Source organism: Anser brachyrhynchus (genome assembly GCF_964034855.1).
Source record: "Anser brachyrhynchus genome assembly, chromosome: 2".
NCBI lineage: Eukaryota > Metazoa > Chordata > Aves > Anseriformes > Anatidae > Anser > Anser brachyrhynchus.
In genome coordinates this window covers 21,499,970-21,517,388 of record NC_137695.1, presented here as the reverse complement: position 1 = coordinate 21,517,388, position 17,419 = coordinate 21,499,970, and the positions used below count along the sequence as shown (strand labels likewise).

The 17,419-nt window shown below is 36.5% G+C and overlaps 1 protein-coding gene across 22 annotated transcripts in view; it reads left to right on the top strand.

Moving 5' to 3' along the window:
* The window catches only part of CACNB2 (calcium voltage-gated channel auxiliary subunit beta 2), a 243,706-nt gene that overhangs the window by 203,906 nt on the left and 22,381 nt on the right, over nucleotides 1-17,419 (top strand). For 16 of the 22 annotated variants that reach the window (XM_080578282.1, XM_080578283.1, XM_080578278.1 and 13 more), the window contains 7 exons: nucleotides 148-270; nucleotides 4,167-4,303; nucleotides 5,981-6,057; nucleotides 9,875-10,008; nucleotides 13,424-13,504; nucleotides 13,821-13,879; nucleotides 16,164-16,273. In XM_080578282.1, the coding sequence (XP_080434408.1) occupies nucleotides 148-270; nucleotides 4,167-4,303; nucleotides 5,981-6,057; nucleotides 9,875-10,008; nucleotides 13,424-13,504; nucleotides 13,821-13,879; nucleotides 16,164-16,273 (721 nt within the window). Of the gene's footprint in view, nucleotides 1-147; nucleotides 271-4,166; nucleotides 4,304-5,980; nucleotides 6,058-9,874; nucleotides 10,009-10,153; nucleotides 10,174-10,602; nucleotides 10,680-13,423; nucleotides 13,505-13,820; nucleotides 13,880-16,163; nucleotides 16,274-17,419 lie in introns of all 22 variants that reach the window. The other 6 variants (XM_080578286.1, XM_080578287.1, XM_080578285.1 and 3 more) reach the window with 2 other exon arrangements.

Genomic DNA, 17,419 nt, shown 5'->3' with positions numbered 1-17,419 from the left:
TTGAGAAGAACAGCATATGTTTTGAAAGTTCTTTGTCATTTTTATTATTTTAAAAAGACAACTTACAGAAACCGTCCTCTGTGCGTACTATTGTATATATGCACATTTGTAAGGGAAAACTTCAAGCTTTTTTTCTTTACTTTGCAGACAAAACCTGTTGCATTTGCAGTTCGGACAAATGTTGGTTACAGTGCAGCTCATGATGATGATGTTCCAGTCCCAGGCATGGCCATCTCATTTGAGGCTAAAGATTTTCTTCACGTTAAAGAAGTAAGTAAAACTTAAGGAGTAAGTGAATCTCTTTAAAGGTCTGTTTCAGTAACAGTGCTACCATTTCTTAATGGTTAGATTAATCTCTCAAATCTTCAGGTCCTGTTTTTCACGAAAGTTATTTCCCTGACATAGAAAATATTTTACGAGTTACATACTGAAGAACTGAAGTCATAAATTTCAAGATATACATATCAACTGTCAAAAAATGTACTTTGAGTTTGCTGCATTGCTTTTCTTTTCCTGTAGTTTTTCTTTGAAAATTTTCAGGTTCTGCAAACTTTCAAACATCTAAACTCTTGTTCTTTCTCTCCTCCTTGCAAGACAATTCAAACTTGGTAACTTTCCCATACAAACCTTCCTAAGCGCCCTACTGCTCTATTCTGAATGATTTCATTTTACCAGATTTCCCAGGTTCTGGTCATATGCCATTGTATTTTGCCACACAATGGTCCATCGGACAATGGAGATTTGTATCAGAAGAACTGAAAAATTTGCTTGAGGAGAACAACTTAGTCATACACTTGAATTTATGTCTTTGACCCATTTTAGATTATCCATTTTTTTAACGCTGAAAAAATCCCTCAGTCATTACAATTCATGTTGCATAGTAATTTCTGCTAGGACAGGTACTTTGTAGAAGCAAGAAGCTTTCCCTAATACACAGGTAGAAGTGCAGGTGGGCAAATACAAAGGAAACACAAGAAGTGGACTTTTAGTACCTTTATCATGATGACTAGTGATCAGCATTTTCCATATATATGAAACACATAGAAAAAAGGGATAATTTGTATTCCAAGCAAGTGTTTATAGCAAAGACAATGTTTGAAGTCTGATGATAGTGCAAAAAAGAATTGCTTTACTTCTTATGACAGAAGTAGGGACGAGCAGGCGCAGTCTTGGCAAAAGAAAGTCATCAGCATTTTCTGGTGAATCTGGAAAAATATGGTGCAGTTTGGTTGGATTAAATGATTTTGTATAATTCTCTATTCCATCTATATGTCAAATGAGCTCGTAATCTCTGACTTCACATCAAGCCTTTCCCCTGTTTCCATGTGAACCAGAAACAGGCTGTCAGCATATTTCTGTTAGAATATCTTTTTTTTTTTTCCCTCATAGCTGAACTTAGTCTTGGGTGTAAAAATACATGGAAGATAATGAGGAAGACAGAGTTTCCCAAACTTTTCCTAATCTTCAGAAATATCTTGAAAGGAAGCTTAACTCAGCTGAGGTGTTATATTGTCTGTGGGTGGGTGCATGTAGCGCTTTGGAATGAAAAACGAGATTAGACTGCAGTTCTTTATGCAGCTTCAGGTGTAATACAACAAGCACTCTGCACTAACTGACTTTAAAAATCAATTTTTTTTTCCCCTCTGAGCAGTTCAGGGAAGTTGACTGTCCAGTGATGCTAAGCAAGAGCAGGGATGTGGTTGGGACCCTGCACCCCAGTCAGGTGCACTGCCAGGCTGGGAGCCCAAGGAATCAGACTCGTTGGGCAGTGGTTGCTGCTTCTAGGGGGCTCAGACCTCTTCTGGAGGGTGCCCAAGCAGCACCCCTTGCTCATCCTGCCCATTCCCCTGCAGTGGCCCTCTCCTGCTTGATCTCCAAGGCTCTGTAACCAACCAGACATTGCTCCTTCACTCATTTTGGTGCTCCCTAGAGTTAACGTAGGGAGAACTGAAATCTCTAAAATTTAATTATTTCTGCAGATGAAAGTAAAAAATCATATTATATACACTGCTATAAAATGTAGCATTGCTTTTCACATCACAAATATTTAAGAAAAACAACAACAACAAAAAACAACACTATGACAATCTCCCGTGATGTTTGACTGCACAGCAATGTAGGATTGATGTTGTCCTGTTCTTGTCTGTGAGGAGTTTTCTCCAATTTATGCTGCTAAGAGGGCTCAAGCAAGGAAAACCTCATTTTTTCTTGAGGACTGCACTGATTAAATATGAGGGAAATTTGTTTTTATTATTAAGTTAGAGTCATTAAAACTCAGTACATACAAAGATGACAGATTGCTTCCTGTATGAAGAAACACGTCCTGCATCACAGTCAATCCTGAATTTTTCAGGGCTTAAATTCATGGGCATAATTCTGCTTTGCATTTAATTCCTCTTTGTATTTCACTTGGCTCTCCAAGCACAGCTGTCTTAAAGAGAATCACTCACCTCAGCCAGCACCTTGAGAGCTGGACACATCACTACCAAAATTTCTGTTATTGCTTTGTATCATTAGGCAGTGTCATCTGCGGTATTACTTTCTCATAAAACTACCTTATCCTCCTTTTCATATACTGACAACAGCAGTTAGTGTTGAGACTTTGCAAGCATGAATGCTTTTATTTTTGTAAGAAGATGCTTTTATTTTTGTAAGAAGAAAAAATTCCTGTAGATTTAGTACTTCTATTAATTAAATTGACTAGTTTTGTCTGTTGTACTATAGGACAGTTTTAGTAAGTACTGACTGTTCAGATTTTAATATAGTGGTGTTTTTTTTAATTATCTGTCTCTTCCTTTTACCAAGCTAAGCGATACTACTTTTGCAGATTTTGTGTATAACGTAGGCCAGATCCATATAATGGCAAGCTCTGTTGACTCAGTTACTATAGTCTTCTTCTACCTATATTGTCTTACAGTGTATTTGAAACGCACATGCATGTCTTTAGTTAACAGGCTCCTGCGGGGCCTCTCCATAGGTCGCAGCCTCCTCCAGGCCACATCCACCTGCTCCACCGGGGGCTCCTCCACGGGCTGCAGCGTGGAGATCTGCTCCGTGTGGGACCCATGGGCTGCAGGGGGACAGCCTGCTCCACCAGGGGCCTCTCCACAGGCCACAGGGGATGCCTGGAGCACCTCCTGCCTTCCTGCTGCACTGACCTTGGGGTCAACAGTGTTGGCTCTCACCCCTCTCTCCAAGCTGCTGTTGCACAGCAGTTTGTATTTTTTTCCCCCCGTTCCTTAAATCTGCTCTCCCAGAGGCTCACCCAGCATCACTCCCTGGCTCAGCTCTGGATAGTGATGGTTCTCTTTTGGAGCCATCTGGAGCTGGCTCTGCTCTGACATGGGGCAGCTGCTGGGCTCTGATCACAGAGACCATGCCTGCAGCCCTCTGCTACCAAACCATTGCCACGTAAACCCAATAACGTGTATGAATAAATATTATTAAATTGGAGCACTCATTATCTCATACTTAAATGGCAGAAATTCAGTTAATTGAAATATCGTGCATTTGTATAATTGTAATTTTTTTAGTTATCCAAAGATATCCATTCCTTGTGTATCTGTCACTGTCTGCTTAACATACAGATCACATGAGCTGTATGTAGGTAGCAGAAGATATATAAGAAGTGGAATGTGGTCATATTTCAGAAGGTAGTAATGAGTTCAGAGAAGCAGTAGAGTTTGAGAAGTGGTATTTTATTTAAAGTACAGAACTGAGTTTAATACGGTAAGAAAAAAATAGATTGTAAAAATTGTTGCAGTGGATAGGAGCAGATCAGAAGAAATCTCTGGTGTCCACTGAGAAGAAAGATCAAGGGAGAACAAAAGAAACTAATGTATGAAGAGAAAAGACTGTGAAGCAGAAAGAAATAAAGATGGTGAAATGGGTGGAATTAACAGCCAGGGAGAATCATGATGTTTTGTGAGGGAAAGTTTCTGCTTAAGTACTGTAGCATTTTAATAATTTGGAAGGTATAATTATTTTAATGTATTTCTGAACATTACCACTATTCTTCATTGCCATAATAACATAGTACAATGATTAACTGCAGGGAAGAATTACATAAAATGACTTAGCTGCAAGTTAAAAATAATAACAAAATGATCACAAATACAGTAATTTCATAGTACATGACTTTTTATTTCTTTTTTTTTTTTCTGTAGAAATTTAATAATGACTGGTGGATAGGACGGTTGGTAAAAGAAGGCTGTGAAATAGGATTCATACCAAGCCCAGTCAAACTAGAAAACATGAGGCTGCAGCATGAACAAAAGGCAAAGCAAGGGAAATTCTACTCCAGGTAACAACAACAAAACATTAAAAGTAGTAGCACTGCTTGTAGCAGTTATTTTGGAAATCAATGCTGTGTATGCTGTAGATCTTTTTAATTGTTAAAATCGATGGTTTCAAAAATGTTGAGTCAATGAAAAAAGTAATATTTATGTATACGATTAATAATGTCATTGCCATTGCAGAGTGCAGGTCGGTGCTTAGGGTGGTGGTCTGTGATGGCCTGTGATTTTCATTCTGGTTTAGTTTCATACAGTATTTGCAGATACACATTGCAGTTAGTACATTTGCTATGTGCAAGCACAATTTTTGAGCTAAAAATCAGTCCCCCTAAGTTCTACAACGTTATATTTTTTTCACAATACTATATGTACTAAACCGTTTTAAAGATGATTTCAGAAATTACAGAGAATGTTAATATGATTTTTTTTTTCATACAGTGAAGCCAGTGGCTGTTATTTAGCTGTCAGAGAAAAATGTTTTGTTCTATCTCATTTGTTGTGTCTGACTGCAGCCATAATGACATAAAAATGCAGATTCAGTATCTAACTGTATTGTTCAATAATGTAAGATCTAATACCATGATCTTTGTATGGAATGCTTAATACAGTAGTTTTCCATCAAAAAGTAACATATGGAGAAACAAATGCCATTTGCTTCTCCTTGAGTATATAGGATACAGAAATATTACTACTATGTTTGAGTGGGATTGAGTTGGAGCTGAGAAAACATCTGAGAAACTTTTTGCAAGTCAGAAAGGCTTTTCTGCTCCAATGGGAAGGGCAGCAGTGTCTGAAGAACATATCAACAAGAGGAGGAGACCAGGATGCTGCAGTGTCAGCTGTCTTTACTGGCTGGGAAATGCTTTTTGTATGAGTGTCCCATCCTCAGCAGGAGGAAGTTGGTTCCTTACTCGTCTCCTGGCCTTTCTGATGCAGCCACATCTGACCCAATGATTTGGTCACTTCCCAAATTGTAAAAGCTTCTGTTCTCCAGAACATCTCACTGGAGATAATGCTGTCCTACTACAAATAAATTTACTTAGTGATTATAAATATTTTAAGATAGAGGAAGTATCAACTAGTACTGCCGCATTAATTGTTTGAAGAGAGAAACATAGGTTCTTACATTCATTTCAGTGCGTTACGGTAACAAAAATAAAGTTTCTAAAATATTTTTTCCATTTGCACCACTTGGTTAGGCTTTCACAAAGTAGAACGTGACAAAATCTTAGACCATTTTATCTTCGTTGGACAGACTTCTTTTACCTAAGCGCTACCTTGTACCAAGACAGCTTAATTAAATTGAAAAGACATTAGACAAACACACTGTCAGTTTCACTAGGGCACTCTTAATAATTATTCTGTTAAACAGATATTCTTATTGGTTTAAAAATTTTTTTATAGTAGTAAGTAATAATATTACTTGTCATTAAAGATTAGATCACAGTAAGAGCATATGTAGCTGAATGAAGTTGCACAGCAGAGCAAGGAGCGTGATTGGTGTTTGCACTTCCTCAGTCTTCAAAATGTACATACGTTTTGTGTAAGATGTATATTTTATACCACTGTCAGAAATGTTGTTTGCTTCTGGGCTAGCAGCTCATTTATAAAACAAGTAAAAAATAGGCTAGAATAAATTCTGAGAAAGCTATAAAACTTCAAACTAATTTGTTGCTTTACTCCAGTAAATCAGGAGGAAACTCTTCATCCAGTCTGGGTGATATAGTTCCTAGTTCCAGAAAATCGACGCCTCCATCATCTGGTGAGTAGGTCATGAACCCTTCAGATTACAGAATCAGGCATTTCATCTGCTAAAATTTATATTACTTTTAGTTCTGTTTTTCTTATTTCCAGTGTGTTTGCATTGTCCTATTGGTCTGGTTTGGGTTCATTTGAAGTAGTAGAGTTAATGTCTGCAAGGTTAGGCAATGATAGGCTCTTAGCAATCCACAGAGTTCCTTCTTTGCTTTTCCTGCGAGGTTTTATAGCAGAGGAATCATCAAGTGGTGAGACAGTCTTGTGATGAGATAGTTAAAGACTTGGTCTGGGGAATCCTGCTGAACAAGAAATATATTCTGGTAGAGGAGAAAAAACAGCAATAAGAATAAAAATGTCCATGAGGTCTCTGCCGTAGCATCAACAACCACATCATTTTTTTAACAGGAGTTTTCAGTTTCACAGTTCTGATGATGAAAATCTGCTTCACATAACTCTAGCATACTGGTTATTTTTTTTTTTTTTCTTTTCTGACAGAAGACTTCACGAGTATTGTTTTGAATTTAGAGCATCAACAGACAGATTTTAACTTTGTTTATGTTAGATTTAAGAAGTATGAAGCAAATTTATCATGAGTTGGAGTAGGACGCTGACGTTAGTCCCTTTGTAATCTTTGTCTTCTCCTCAGAGAAAAAAAGGACAGTTGGAATACTCGACATCAGAAAATACTAGTGAATATTGCTAGCGTCTTGCCTACAGAGACTGAGATGAGTGTTTTCATATCGTATTAGTTTATATGGAGCTGGCATACGGAGCAGGCATCTTAAAATGGTCCTGAAGATTTTAAAGCATTACACGGACATTGAGAGACAGGAGTTCAGTCAAGTTATGGTAGTAGCTTCATGTGGTTAAATTAATTGAAAAATGTATCTGTCCTTCTTGTGAAAACATAAATTTGTTTGTAATGACCACATTTATTACAGTTGCAATTTGTTTATCAAAATTCCACTTATGTTCCCTATCTGCCATTTTTGTAAGAAAATATATATTTTAGTTTACTAATATGTGTCTGTCACAAGTTGGTAGAACACACATTAATCTTTTGTGGCCTTACAAAGGCCTTTAACTGTCCTATTTACTGTTAAGGCTTCTTTTTCAATGACTACATTTTTGCAGTAGAAAGTGTCCATAGACCTATATTGTAATTTTCTAATTAGAGCATCTGAAATGTTATAATATTTTTATATGCTAAACCCACTTAGATAGCAGTGCATATGAAATTTTCAGAATGCTGCACAGAATTTAAAGGTAAGAGAACAGATAGCATAATTAGGTTGCCCACTCACTGATTGCTAGTGATGCTGTAATTTTCATTGCATTGAGTCATTTCTTCAGACAGTAGTTTTCAGAAACATCGTTTTCTGGAGAAAGAAGAAAATCTATTTAAGTTGTTTCAGTTACATTGAAAATTTGGAGAGTGTTTATGAGTAGATTGTGTTTGCGTATACTATGATCTTTTCATTTGGGATATGCAGTATTTTGTTGCTTATCTTAAAACATACCAAGGGTGAAAGAAGCATAATTTGTAACTAACGCTACAGACAAGAACTCACTTGACATTGAAGTGCAGTTCAATTCTGACCTGGTCCATTTCTGCTAATCCCAGGCCTCCTCTTTGTGAAAGTGTAATAAATGGCAAACACATCAATTATTTAATAAGTTGAAGAAAAGATAACAAGAATAAGTTAACTTCATGTTTTGACTTTGAGTTACAGTTTGTTTTTTTTTTTCCCAATATAAACTAGTGCTGCAAAAGCATGAAACAAGGTGAAGAAAGACTGAAAATAAATAAATAAATCAACCCATGCAGTCCTCCGTGACTACCAAACAGGATGTGGATAATTGGGAAAATGAGTTTGGGAAAAAAAATAAATCAGCTAACTAAAAATAATTGGCAGTTAAAAAAAACCACACCTGTCACAGATGTTATGTAAGGGGAAAACTGAGAATGAAAAATGAAGATATTGATAGCTGACCAAATGCTGCATTTCTCTTTTACAGGAAAAACTTAACAATCCCAATTTTCTTTACAGATGATTTTAGTGGAGGTGTTCTAATATGTCTTATTATGAGTGGTTTATATAGCGGCTGTGCTGGCCTGTATTCAAGAAAAGATAATATGTTCTTTTTATAATTATGAAGAGGATGAAGGAACAGCTTTGCTAGAAGAAAATGTTACATGATTTCTGTGGCTGCTTTTAGGAGCAGGAGTATAGAAACAGGCTGCAGATCTGCTCAAGGGCTTTCCTGGCAAGGTCAGCCTCAAAGGGAGAGGTACAAACTCAAGGCATGTTAGGGATTGTGGCATTAGATGTGTAGACAATTCAAATGGGAAAATATACTCCTCTCAAACGGAGGAGATCGCAGTCCCAAGTGCCTCTTAAATCAGCAGTTGCACATAGCCTTGACAGAAATATTTGTGTGTTGCATAATTTATTAGCTCAGGCTGCAGTATTAATTGATGTCCCACTCATCATGCAGCTGAAAGCAGGTCACTAAGGTGGTTTCATAATAGTTTACACTGATTAATTATAGTTTTGGATAAAGTCTATACAAACGATACTGCTTACAGATTATTTAGGGTTACATTCAGTGCATGATAATGGCAGGAGAAGATGGGCCTGTTACCAGCGGGTGTCAAGAGGTGGGTAAGATCTTTTCACGCAAGGGTGATGTTGTACAGCATGTTTGTGGATCACTTTTGTGTATGTACTTGCTTTATGAAAACAATGTTAATACAGTACCTAAGATCAGGATTGGGTGCTGTAAACAAGAAGGTTTATGAAGTGTCTCATTTTTCGGTTGTCAGGTATCCATTGGGCTTTGTCTTCAGGATAACATGGCCTTGAATTTTGAAGATGTGTTTATTTCTGAGTCTCTGATGATTTTTGCTTATACTTTGCAAGCTAGTTACTTAGTAAAGAGGGTAGCTATTTTATATTTATGGTACAGGCTTTGAGTGCTGTTTATTCCTTTGGGAAAGAGGTTGAACAGTGGTTTGTTGTATTCAGCTCCATTTTGCTCTGCCTGTATCCTCACTCTTCACACAGGATCCAGGTCTCTGAGATAACTTGGATCTATTTTCTCTCTTCTGATACCTCTTCTTTTTAGTTTTCATTATCTGTAGGTCTGTTTATATTATTTTTAATAAATGTATCTTATGCCTACTGTGCATTTTTAGTTAAAGTGGTTTAAAAATACCAGTTGTAGTATGCCCTAAGATAAATATTGATATTACTGTACCACTATTAGGCTGATTTTTATTTTTTTGGCTCCAAAAATTATTTTTATTTTTTTTTCTTTTTTTTTTTTTGATTTCCAAGTACACACTAGTAACACTTCAAATTTCAATTGATGATGCACATTTTTTTATTTAGTGTTCATCGCTATAAAATAATTCAAATGTTGTTGGCCAAATGTTGTTGGTCAGATTCTGTTTTTTACTTTGGTGCAAGTCTCTTTTATTCCAGTGGATTAGTTTGGATTTACACTGGTATAACAAAAAAACTTGGCCACCCCTCTGTTTTCTAAGAGTAATTATGTGTATGTCTGATTTAATTTTGTAATACGGGATCAGAGGAAAATGTTACAGTAGCTGTTACAGACTGCTTTGTGTTTTCTAATCCTAATGTACTGCACCTTTAAATTTTTCCCATTGTTTTATTGTGTTTTGTATTCATGGTTGATTTTTTAAATTTTTATTTTACTCTGGACAGGATTTTTCTTTATTTTTTAATTTCCTTTTTAATCTATTTTTACTTTCCCTGTCATCTGATAATTCTGAATTGTTTGTCTGTATATAGCTATAGACATAGATGCCACTGGCTTAGATGCAGAAGAAAATGATATTCCAGCAAACCATCGCTCCCCCAAACCCAGTGCAAACAGTGTAACATCACCCCACTCCAAAGAGAAAAGAATGCCCTTCTTTAAGAAGGTAACACCAACTTCCAAGCTCCCATTTGTCCACCTGCTCACCTGCACTGCGTCACATTTCTAGTCCTGTTAATTGTCTGCGTCCTTTGACAAGCCAATAACATGCATGCTTTGTTGTTCTTTGTTTCTTTTCCATGCTGCTGTAGCTAAGCAGAAGCAGAAATCGGTAAGTTTATATCAGCATTACCTATGTTTATCCTGCCACTGGCATCATTAGCATTATTACCCCAGTTTAACAGTGCAGCTATCCTAGATTGAAAGAAGAGATTAATCAAGCTGTTAGAGGATTCAGTACACTAAAAGATAAAGTCCTAAGTTCAGAGCATCCATGAAACCCTGCTACAGTACTTATCCTTTTTGATGGAATAAATAGACACGCTTAGAAGGCCTTCTAAATCTGAGGAATTTATTTCTAGTAAATACATATAATACACCCCTCTAGTGCATGCTTGTTCTTTCTATCTCTTTTTCAAAGTATTTTTTTTTTCATTAAAACTCAGTCTATTGAAATCATTCTTGGAATCTAATCAGATACTCAGATTGGACTTACACAACAAATGGTCAAAATCCTTGAATTTTTTACTTAGTATTTCAGCTTCTAATTCACTTGGTGCAAAATCTGCAGATGAACAAGACCAGTGGAAAACTGCAGACTTGTTTTGGCAGTTTACTGTGAGTTTTTCCTATTGTCATGTATAAATTACTGGGCAAATGTTCTTGCTTTCCATCAGTCAGATTTTTTTTAGTATCTCAGCTATCGGAAATGGTACTGATGGCTCACAGGAGAGCCAGTGTCTCCCCATATACAGCCCAAAGCACTGCAGAATTAGGCCATTGGCATCCTGTTACAGCAAGCTATGCCATATGCTTCTAGGATCTTTGCTGGAATATGTTATCAAGACACTAGCTAGCAACCAAACTATGAAACTGGATATTACATTTCTACTTTTGTTTTAAATCTTCTAATTCTTCATAGCTCTTCTTCATTTGTTTTAACCACTCACATCTAAAGTAACAACAGACTGTATATAGTGCTTAGAAATAGTGCCAAGTGACACTGTTGCCAGTGCTGTTGGATGCTCTCCTGTTTAGCTGAATAAAACATTTTATTCTCTCATGAGCTCCTTTAAATACTATAGGATCCTTCTCATCTTCAGTCATTAGTATTTTCTTCAGTAGGTTGTGTTAAGCACCATGTCATTCACAGCCCGCTGTGGAACTCAACAGCAGTTTCTTGCTTCTGAATAATTTCTTCATTAATCATATATATAACCAAGTATAAATGCTAAGGAAGAGTAACACGTTGATGTATACTCAATGCTAATCTGCATAATGCATCTTTAGAAGATGTGTTTTGTGGACAAAAAAGGCATGTTTTTGGATAGTGACAAATTCCATCTCTCTTAATTGTGTGGGGCCTCTTTTCTTCCATATCACAGTCTTTACTGGTTATAGTTGCTTTTCTAATACTGCCATTTACAGTAAAACTTGAATGGGCATCCCAAACTAGTCATTCATGGTCAAACCACTAAGGTATATAATCTGAACTACGTTAGTTTTTATTCCAAGTTCATGTCTGAACTTGACTCTGCAAGTGAAAACTGTATAGCTCAGTGCCAGTCCCTTAGAATATTAAATTCACTAGTACTAAATTACTTATGTGCTTCCATTAGATTACTTAGTCAATTTCCTGCTGATACCTTTGTTACTTCAAGCTGCAAAGATTAAAAATAATATTAATAAAGCCTGTTTCAGCAGAACAGATCTTAAATATAACCCATATTCCATCAAATAAGATAGCTTCTGTACTTTTCCTAATTTTCAAATAGCTGGTTAACTTCTAGCACGAATATCTTCAGTTGAGTTCGCTGCATTAAAACAAAGATCTGTTGCATCAGGACGCTCATGCTATAAGCACTTACACATCTGTAACTGTTTTCTCTTAGGAGCTGACTCTAATACATTTATCAGATTATTAGTAATATCAGCAAGAACATTGGAGGGCTGCATTTTAATACTGGCACGGTGTAATTGCAGGGTTTTGCTTTGAAATGTGTTGAGTTAGATTCTGCCCTGTTTAAGATAAGTTCATATGACATGCTTATGATGCCTTGGGCACTGGTATTCATTCTTATGTTACTAATTATCTGGTGAAGCTACAGGTAACAAAAAGAAGATAAATTATATTTAAAAACATTTGCCAAAATGTTTTCCATGTTTTAGACTGCTTTAGACTGCTGCTTGTGTAGCATTTTGTGCTGTCACTGTATTAATGTCTGTCTGTGTTTTTGTGTTTGGAATGTATATACTTTATTGTGAAATATCTTGGGATATGTTGAGTACTGAAACAATGAACAATGACTGTCTTCTACAGTCTTGACTGATGTATTTGTACTATGTAGGCATCTGAAAAATGGATCCGGTATACCATCTTTTCGTATCACCCACAGGCTCCTGGGTTTGGATTTGAAACATTTTTCCCCTAGACAAAGATAAACCAAACCCTTTCTTAAAAACAAAAAGCCCTTTCTGATAAAACAACATTAGTCATTCTTGGGTATATATATTGAATAGCCATTTATTAAAGAAAATAAAACAGTTTAATCTGCTTATATTTTATTTCAATAACAATATAAAAATGTTGGCAGTCTTTGAAAACAGGCAATCTTTTTTACATTTCTAGTTCAAAATGGTTGTTTTGTAAATCATGCATGATACATCAGTAAGTAGTTTGGTGGATATTGTACTAACATAATCCACTCTTGGGTAGTTATGGGAACTTCCTAGAGTGGAAGTGTTGCTATCCCAAGTTCTGTTTATGAAAGTTTTCTGTAAATACTAACTTGATCAGTCATTATTTTATTTTCTTTTGGAAGTGAATTGTGGATGCAAATGTGGAAGTCAGATTATGAGTGCTTCCATTGGAATTTGCAGTGTTGTCACGATATTTTGCAAAGCAGTACGCAGATTGGAGCACAGAGGATATGTTAGGCTTCTCTCTTTCGCTTTTTGTTTTATTTTTCTCCTCTGTAATTTGCCTAAATAAAATTTTGTTGGGAAAACAGATGTCACCTCTGTAGAGTCAATCATATCAAGTCATTAACTATTGGAAATAACCTTTTCAATTAACCAGTCAGGAATTATGGGGTGGCACATGTGAACATCTCCAGAATAACAGTTTTCGAGCTATCCAGAGCAAACATAAAAGTAGTAAGAAAACTGAAAGTCATTTAAAAGCTTCTTCAAAAGAAATCCCTATACCTGTGAAGTCCTTGTAGTACCAGTTTTCAAGAAAAGTGAATGAGTCCACAATTCCTCTGGTGGTAACATCACTGGAAATTCAGAGTTCCTAATATTGTAAGTAATGAGCATTCTACCTAGGTGCTGCAATGCTGAGAGCTTTTTCTGTTTTACAGACAGAGCACATCCCTCCCTATGATGTAGTGCCTTCTATGCGACCAGTAGTTTTAGTGGGGCCTTCTTTGAAGGGATATGAGGTACGTGATTGTTGGGAATGGTTTTATTTTGCCAAAAATATTTTGCTTTATGTGAATTTGAATATTCAAAAGTAATTAAGCTGAATAACATTTTTTTTATAGGTAAATATATACAGTTTGCACTTTTACTAGATACCTGGTCAAGTATTTTATTTCATATCCAATTTCAAATAAAGAATTAATTACTTATATTCCTGTCATATTGTTCAGATACAAGATTTGCTGTCAACTTTAATTACAGGTTTTTCCAAATTATTAACATCAAGTATTATCAGTTTCATATTTGAATATTAATTTGTTGTTTGTTTGCTTTTAGGTAACAGATATGATGCAGAAAGCATTATTTGATTTTTTAAAACATAGATTCGAAGGGCGGTAAGTACTTCGCATTGCAAATTTACTTGAGTTCAGGTTCTACTTAGGCACTAATTATTTTTTAAGAAATAATGGCGTATGTACCCTTTGTTTGGAGAGTAGACTACTTCTTTTTGTTGTTATATCAGTCAAGGGAAGGGATTGTCCCCATGCTACTCTGCGCTGGTGCTGCCTCACCTCAAGTACTGTGTGCAGTTTTTGGCACCACAATATAAGAACATAAAACTATTACAGAGTGTCCAGGGGAGGGCTACAAAGATGGTGAAGGGTCTAGAGGGGAAGATGTGTGAGAAGCGGCGGAGGGCCCTGGGTTTGTTCAGCCCAGAGCAGAGCAGGCTGAGGGGAGGTCTCATGGCAGCCTGCAGCTTCATGAGGGGAGCGGAGGCGCAGGCGCTGAGCTCTGCTCTCTGGGGACAGCGACAGGACCCGAGGGAATAGCATGGAGCTGGGACAGGGGAGGGTCAGGCTGGGGGTTAGGGAAAGGTTCTTCACTGAGAGGGCGGTAGGGCACTGGGACAGGCTCCCCAGGGCAGTGGTCACGGCACCGAGCCTGCCGGAGTTCAAGAAGTGTTTGGACAATGCTCTCAGACACATGGTCTGGTTTTTGGGTGGTTCTGTGTGGAGCCAGGAGTTGGACCAAATGATCCTTATGGGTCCCTTCCAACTCAGGATATTCTGTGATTCTATGATATATCTCAAAAGATATTAAAATGAACTTAAAAAGTTGTTAACAGATCTTAAAATAATTTTAAAAAGTCATTTTTAGTGATAAATCTTTGTTCAATACTGCACAATTGAATTTGAAAAAGGTGATTTTATTTTCCTATAGCAGGTAGGAAGGAAAAAAATGGAAAATGTGGTACTATTCATCAATTAGCAAATAAAGATAACTAACCAGTAGCACAGATAACATGTTGGATTTCATTTTAAGGCTAGTGGGATTATCTGTGAGGAGCTGTGCCAGAAATAGTACTTGGTCATGTTTTTAGCTTAAGTTAAATCATGCCTAAATTTTCAAAATGATATTGCTGATCAGTATTTTGAAAATATTTCTGTTTTTCTGTATTAACTTCTGGCTTTGTTATATTTTATAGCGCTTTAGAAAAATATATACACATGTTAAGCTCATTGGGAAATGACTTCTTTCGTTACATTTCAGCTGAATAGCATCTGAGCGTGCTTTCTAGAGAGGAGCTCTCCCTGTTCTTAGCAAATCCACTTCCTCCTTTTAAATTGCAAGTAAAATCATACAAGGAAGAACAAGGGAATACCATCAGTCTGATTTAACCCTCACCACTGGAAAAATGTGACCTCTAAACCTCATTAGACCAGAGTTTAAAGGGGAATTTAGCCAAAGGGTGTATTTTGACCCTGGAAAGCAAAACAAACTGGGTTAATCGTTTTCCTAGGAAGAAGAATATGCAGAAAGTTATGTAGCAGGTCTGCATGAAACAGCTGGAAGTAACCACTTTTTTCTCGGCTTATGTTTTCTCCTAAACACAAAACTGAGCTTACCAGATACTTAGCCCAGAGTTTTCATTTGCTTCTTCACTACTGTGGTTTGCTTCTCTGTGCTGCAGTCTCCATTTTCAGGAGGCCAGCATATTTCTGGGTCTTTCTGGAAAAATATAGGTAGCTCTTGCACTCAGTTTAAAAAAAAACAAAACATATGCTAGTAAACTGAATAATAAAGATAAGAATTGCATGGCTGTACTAGCTTGCCTGTTGAGCCTTACCTTCACCTATTAACTCTGAAAATCCCTACATTTCTTACACACATGGTTGAGGTAAGCCAGGTTGTAAATCTTTGAAAAGATTTAATCAAAATGAGGGAAAGAAGAAAGCAGCCTATTTAGTTGGAGACAAATTACACTTTCTTTCAGTGAATTAGGAGTTTTAGAGCCCTGAAACTCCATAGAGTTGATGCTGGGCATACTGGGTGCAAGATCTCACCACAGCAAGCCTGCAGTCCCTAGGGAGGACAAGTGCATCTTCTGCAGCATGTCTCTGCCCTGTCCATGCCTCCACTCTCTGCAGATCCATGTAGCTTTGCAGTTCATGGTCATACTGCAGTTTGGTGCTATGCAGAAAGGAGGATGTCTTTACAATAGTTCTTGTAACAATAGTAGTTAAATAAAATATCTTCTTTTTTGTTTTCTTTGTGAAAAGCATACTATAGCACTGAGAACTTGTTTTCCTGTAGTCTTAGACATCTTCTAATGTTAGATGAGTCTCTTTTCTCCCCACAAGATAAATAACATTCTGTTCTATTTTATTTTTGCAGTATATCAATTACACGAGTCACAGCAGACATCTCGCTTGCCAAACGCTCAGTATTAAATAACCCCAGTAAGCATGCGATAATAGAGCGATCTAACACGAGATCAAGCTTAGGTAAGTAACTATAATGATGCTCTCTAAAAAATGGCTGTACAGTACACTACTCTTAATTCATCTGTGTAAGCTAAAAATAGCCTTCTCTCTGCTGTGAGACAATCATGATTCTTGTATTTCAGAAATCCTGGCTCTGGAGGTCATTTTTAAATCATTACCAGATAAACTTCATGTAGTGCTGATTTTGATTTATCCTGCTTATGTTCACTTTTCATGTTTGTTCTTTGCCTTGGTGGGAAGAAGTAACTGTCCGTAGGCTAAATAAAATCTAAGCAGATGTTCCTCTGGTTAAATAGAAGTGACAGTATCAGAATGTCTGAAACTATATGGATGTTATAGATTTTATGCATTATCTTTGGTGAGGTTCCAAGTAGTGATATCTACTGATATCTTAGACCTGTAAAAAAGTGCTGAAGTACACATTTTATGATTATTTTTTTAAGAGACAAAGCTAGGGCTTTCTTTAAAAGACTGTATTTCTCTCAGAAGCTTTTGAGAGAATTTAATTTCTCCTGGACACCACATCATATTTTGAAATCTTACAATTTTGTGGAACAAGAAATAGTATCATTCACCCTACCAAATGTGTTCCTTATCCCTAGTCTTATAACAGAATTTCTGAGCACATATGAGCATTGACTGTTTCACATTTGCATAAAATAACTGTCTTTTGTAGAATGTGTTTTTCTGCCTTATGAAGTTTGACTTCCCTTTCTTGAAGGCATATTTCTGAAAACCCTTGTCTTCAGCTATGTGAATCTTCACTTACAAATAATCTGATGGCTTCCATATTTGTCTTAATTTGGGTGTTTTCAAATATAAAATGTACTGTAATGTAACATAATGAATATCTTTACATACAAGAATATTCTTTAGTGTGAATTTCAGTTTTGTGTCCAAAGTCTGTTAAACAGTGTAGTAAGGAGATGAAGTGTTATTTTTTTTCTTAATAGAACTGAAAATTAGTAATAAAGATGGAGGTCACCTAGTCATGGAACATGAGCAGAAACCATGGGAATTAATTTCCCAGACTGAACATCAAAGCATGAGGTTACACTGCTGTACGAATATATGAAGTAATAAAAAGAATGTCATCTACTCCCCATGCTAAAATATTTTCATACATGTAAAATAGCTATCACAAAA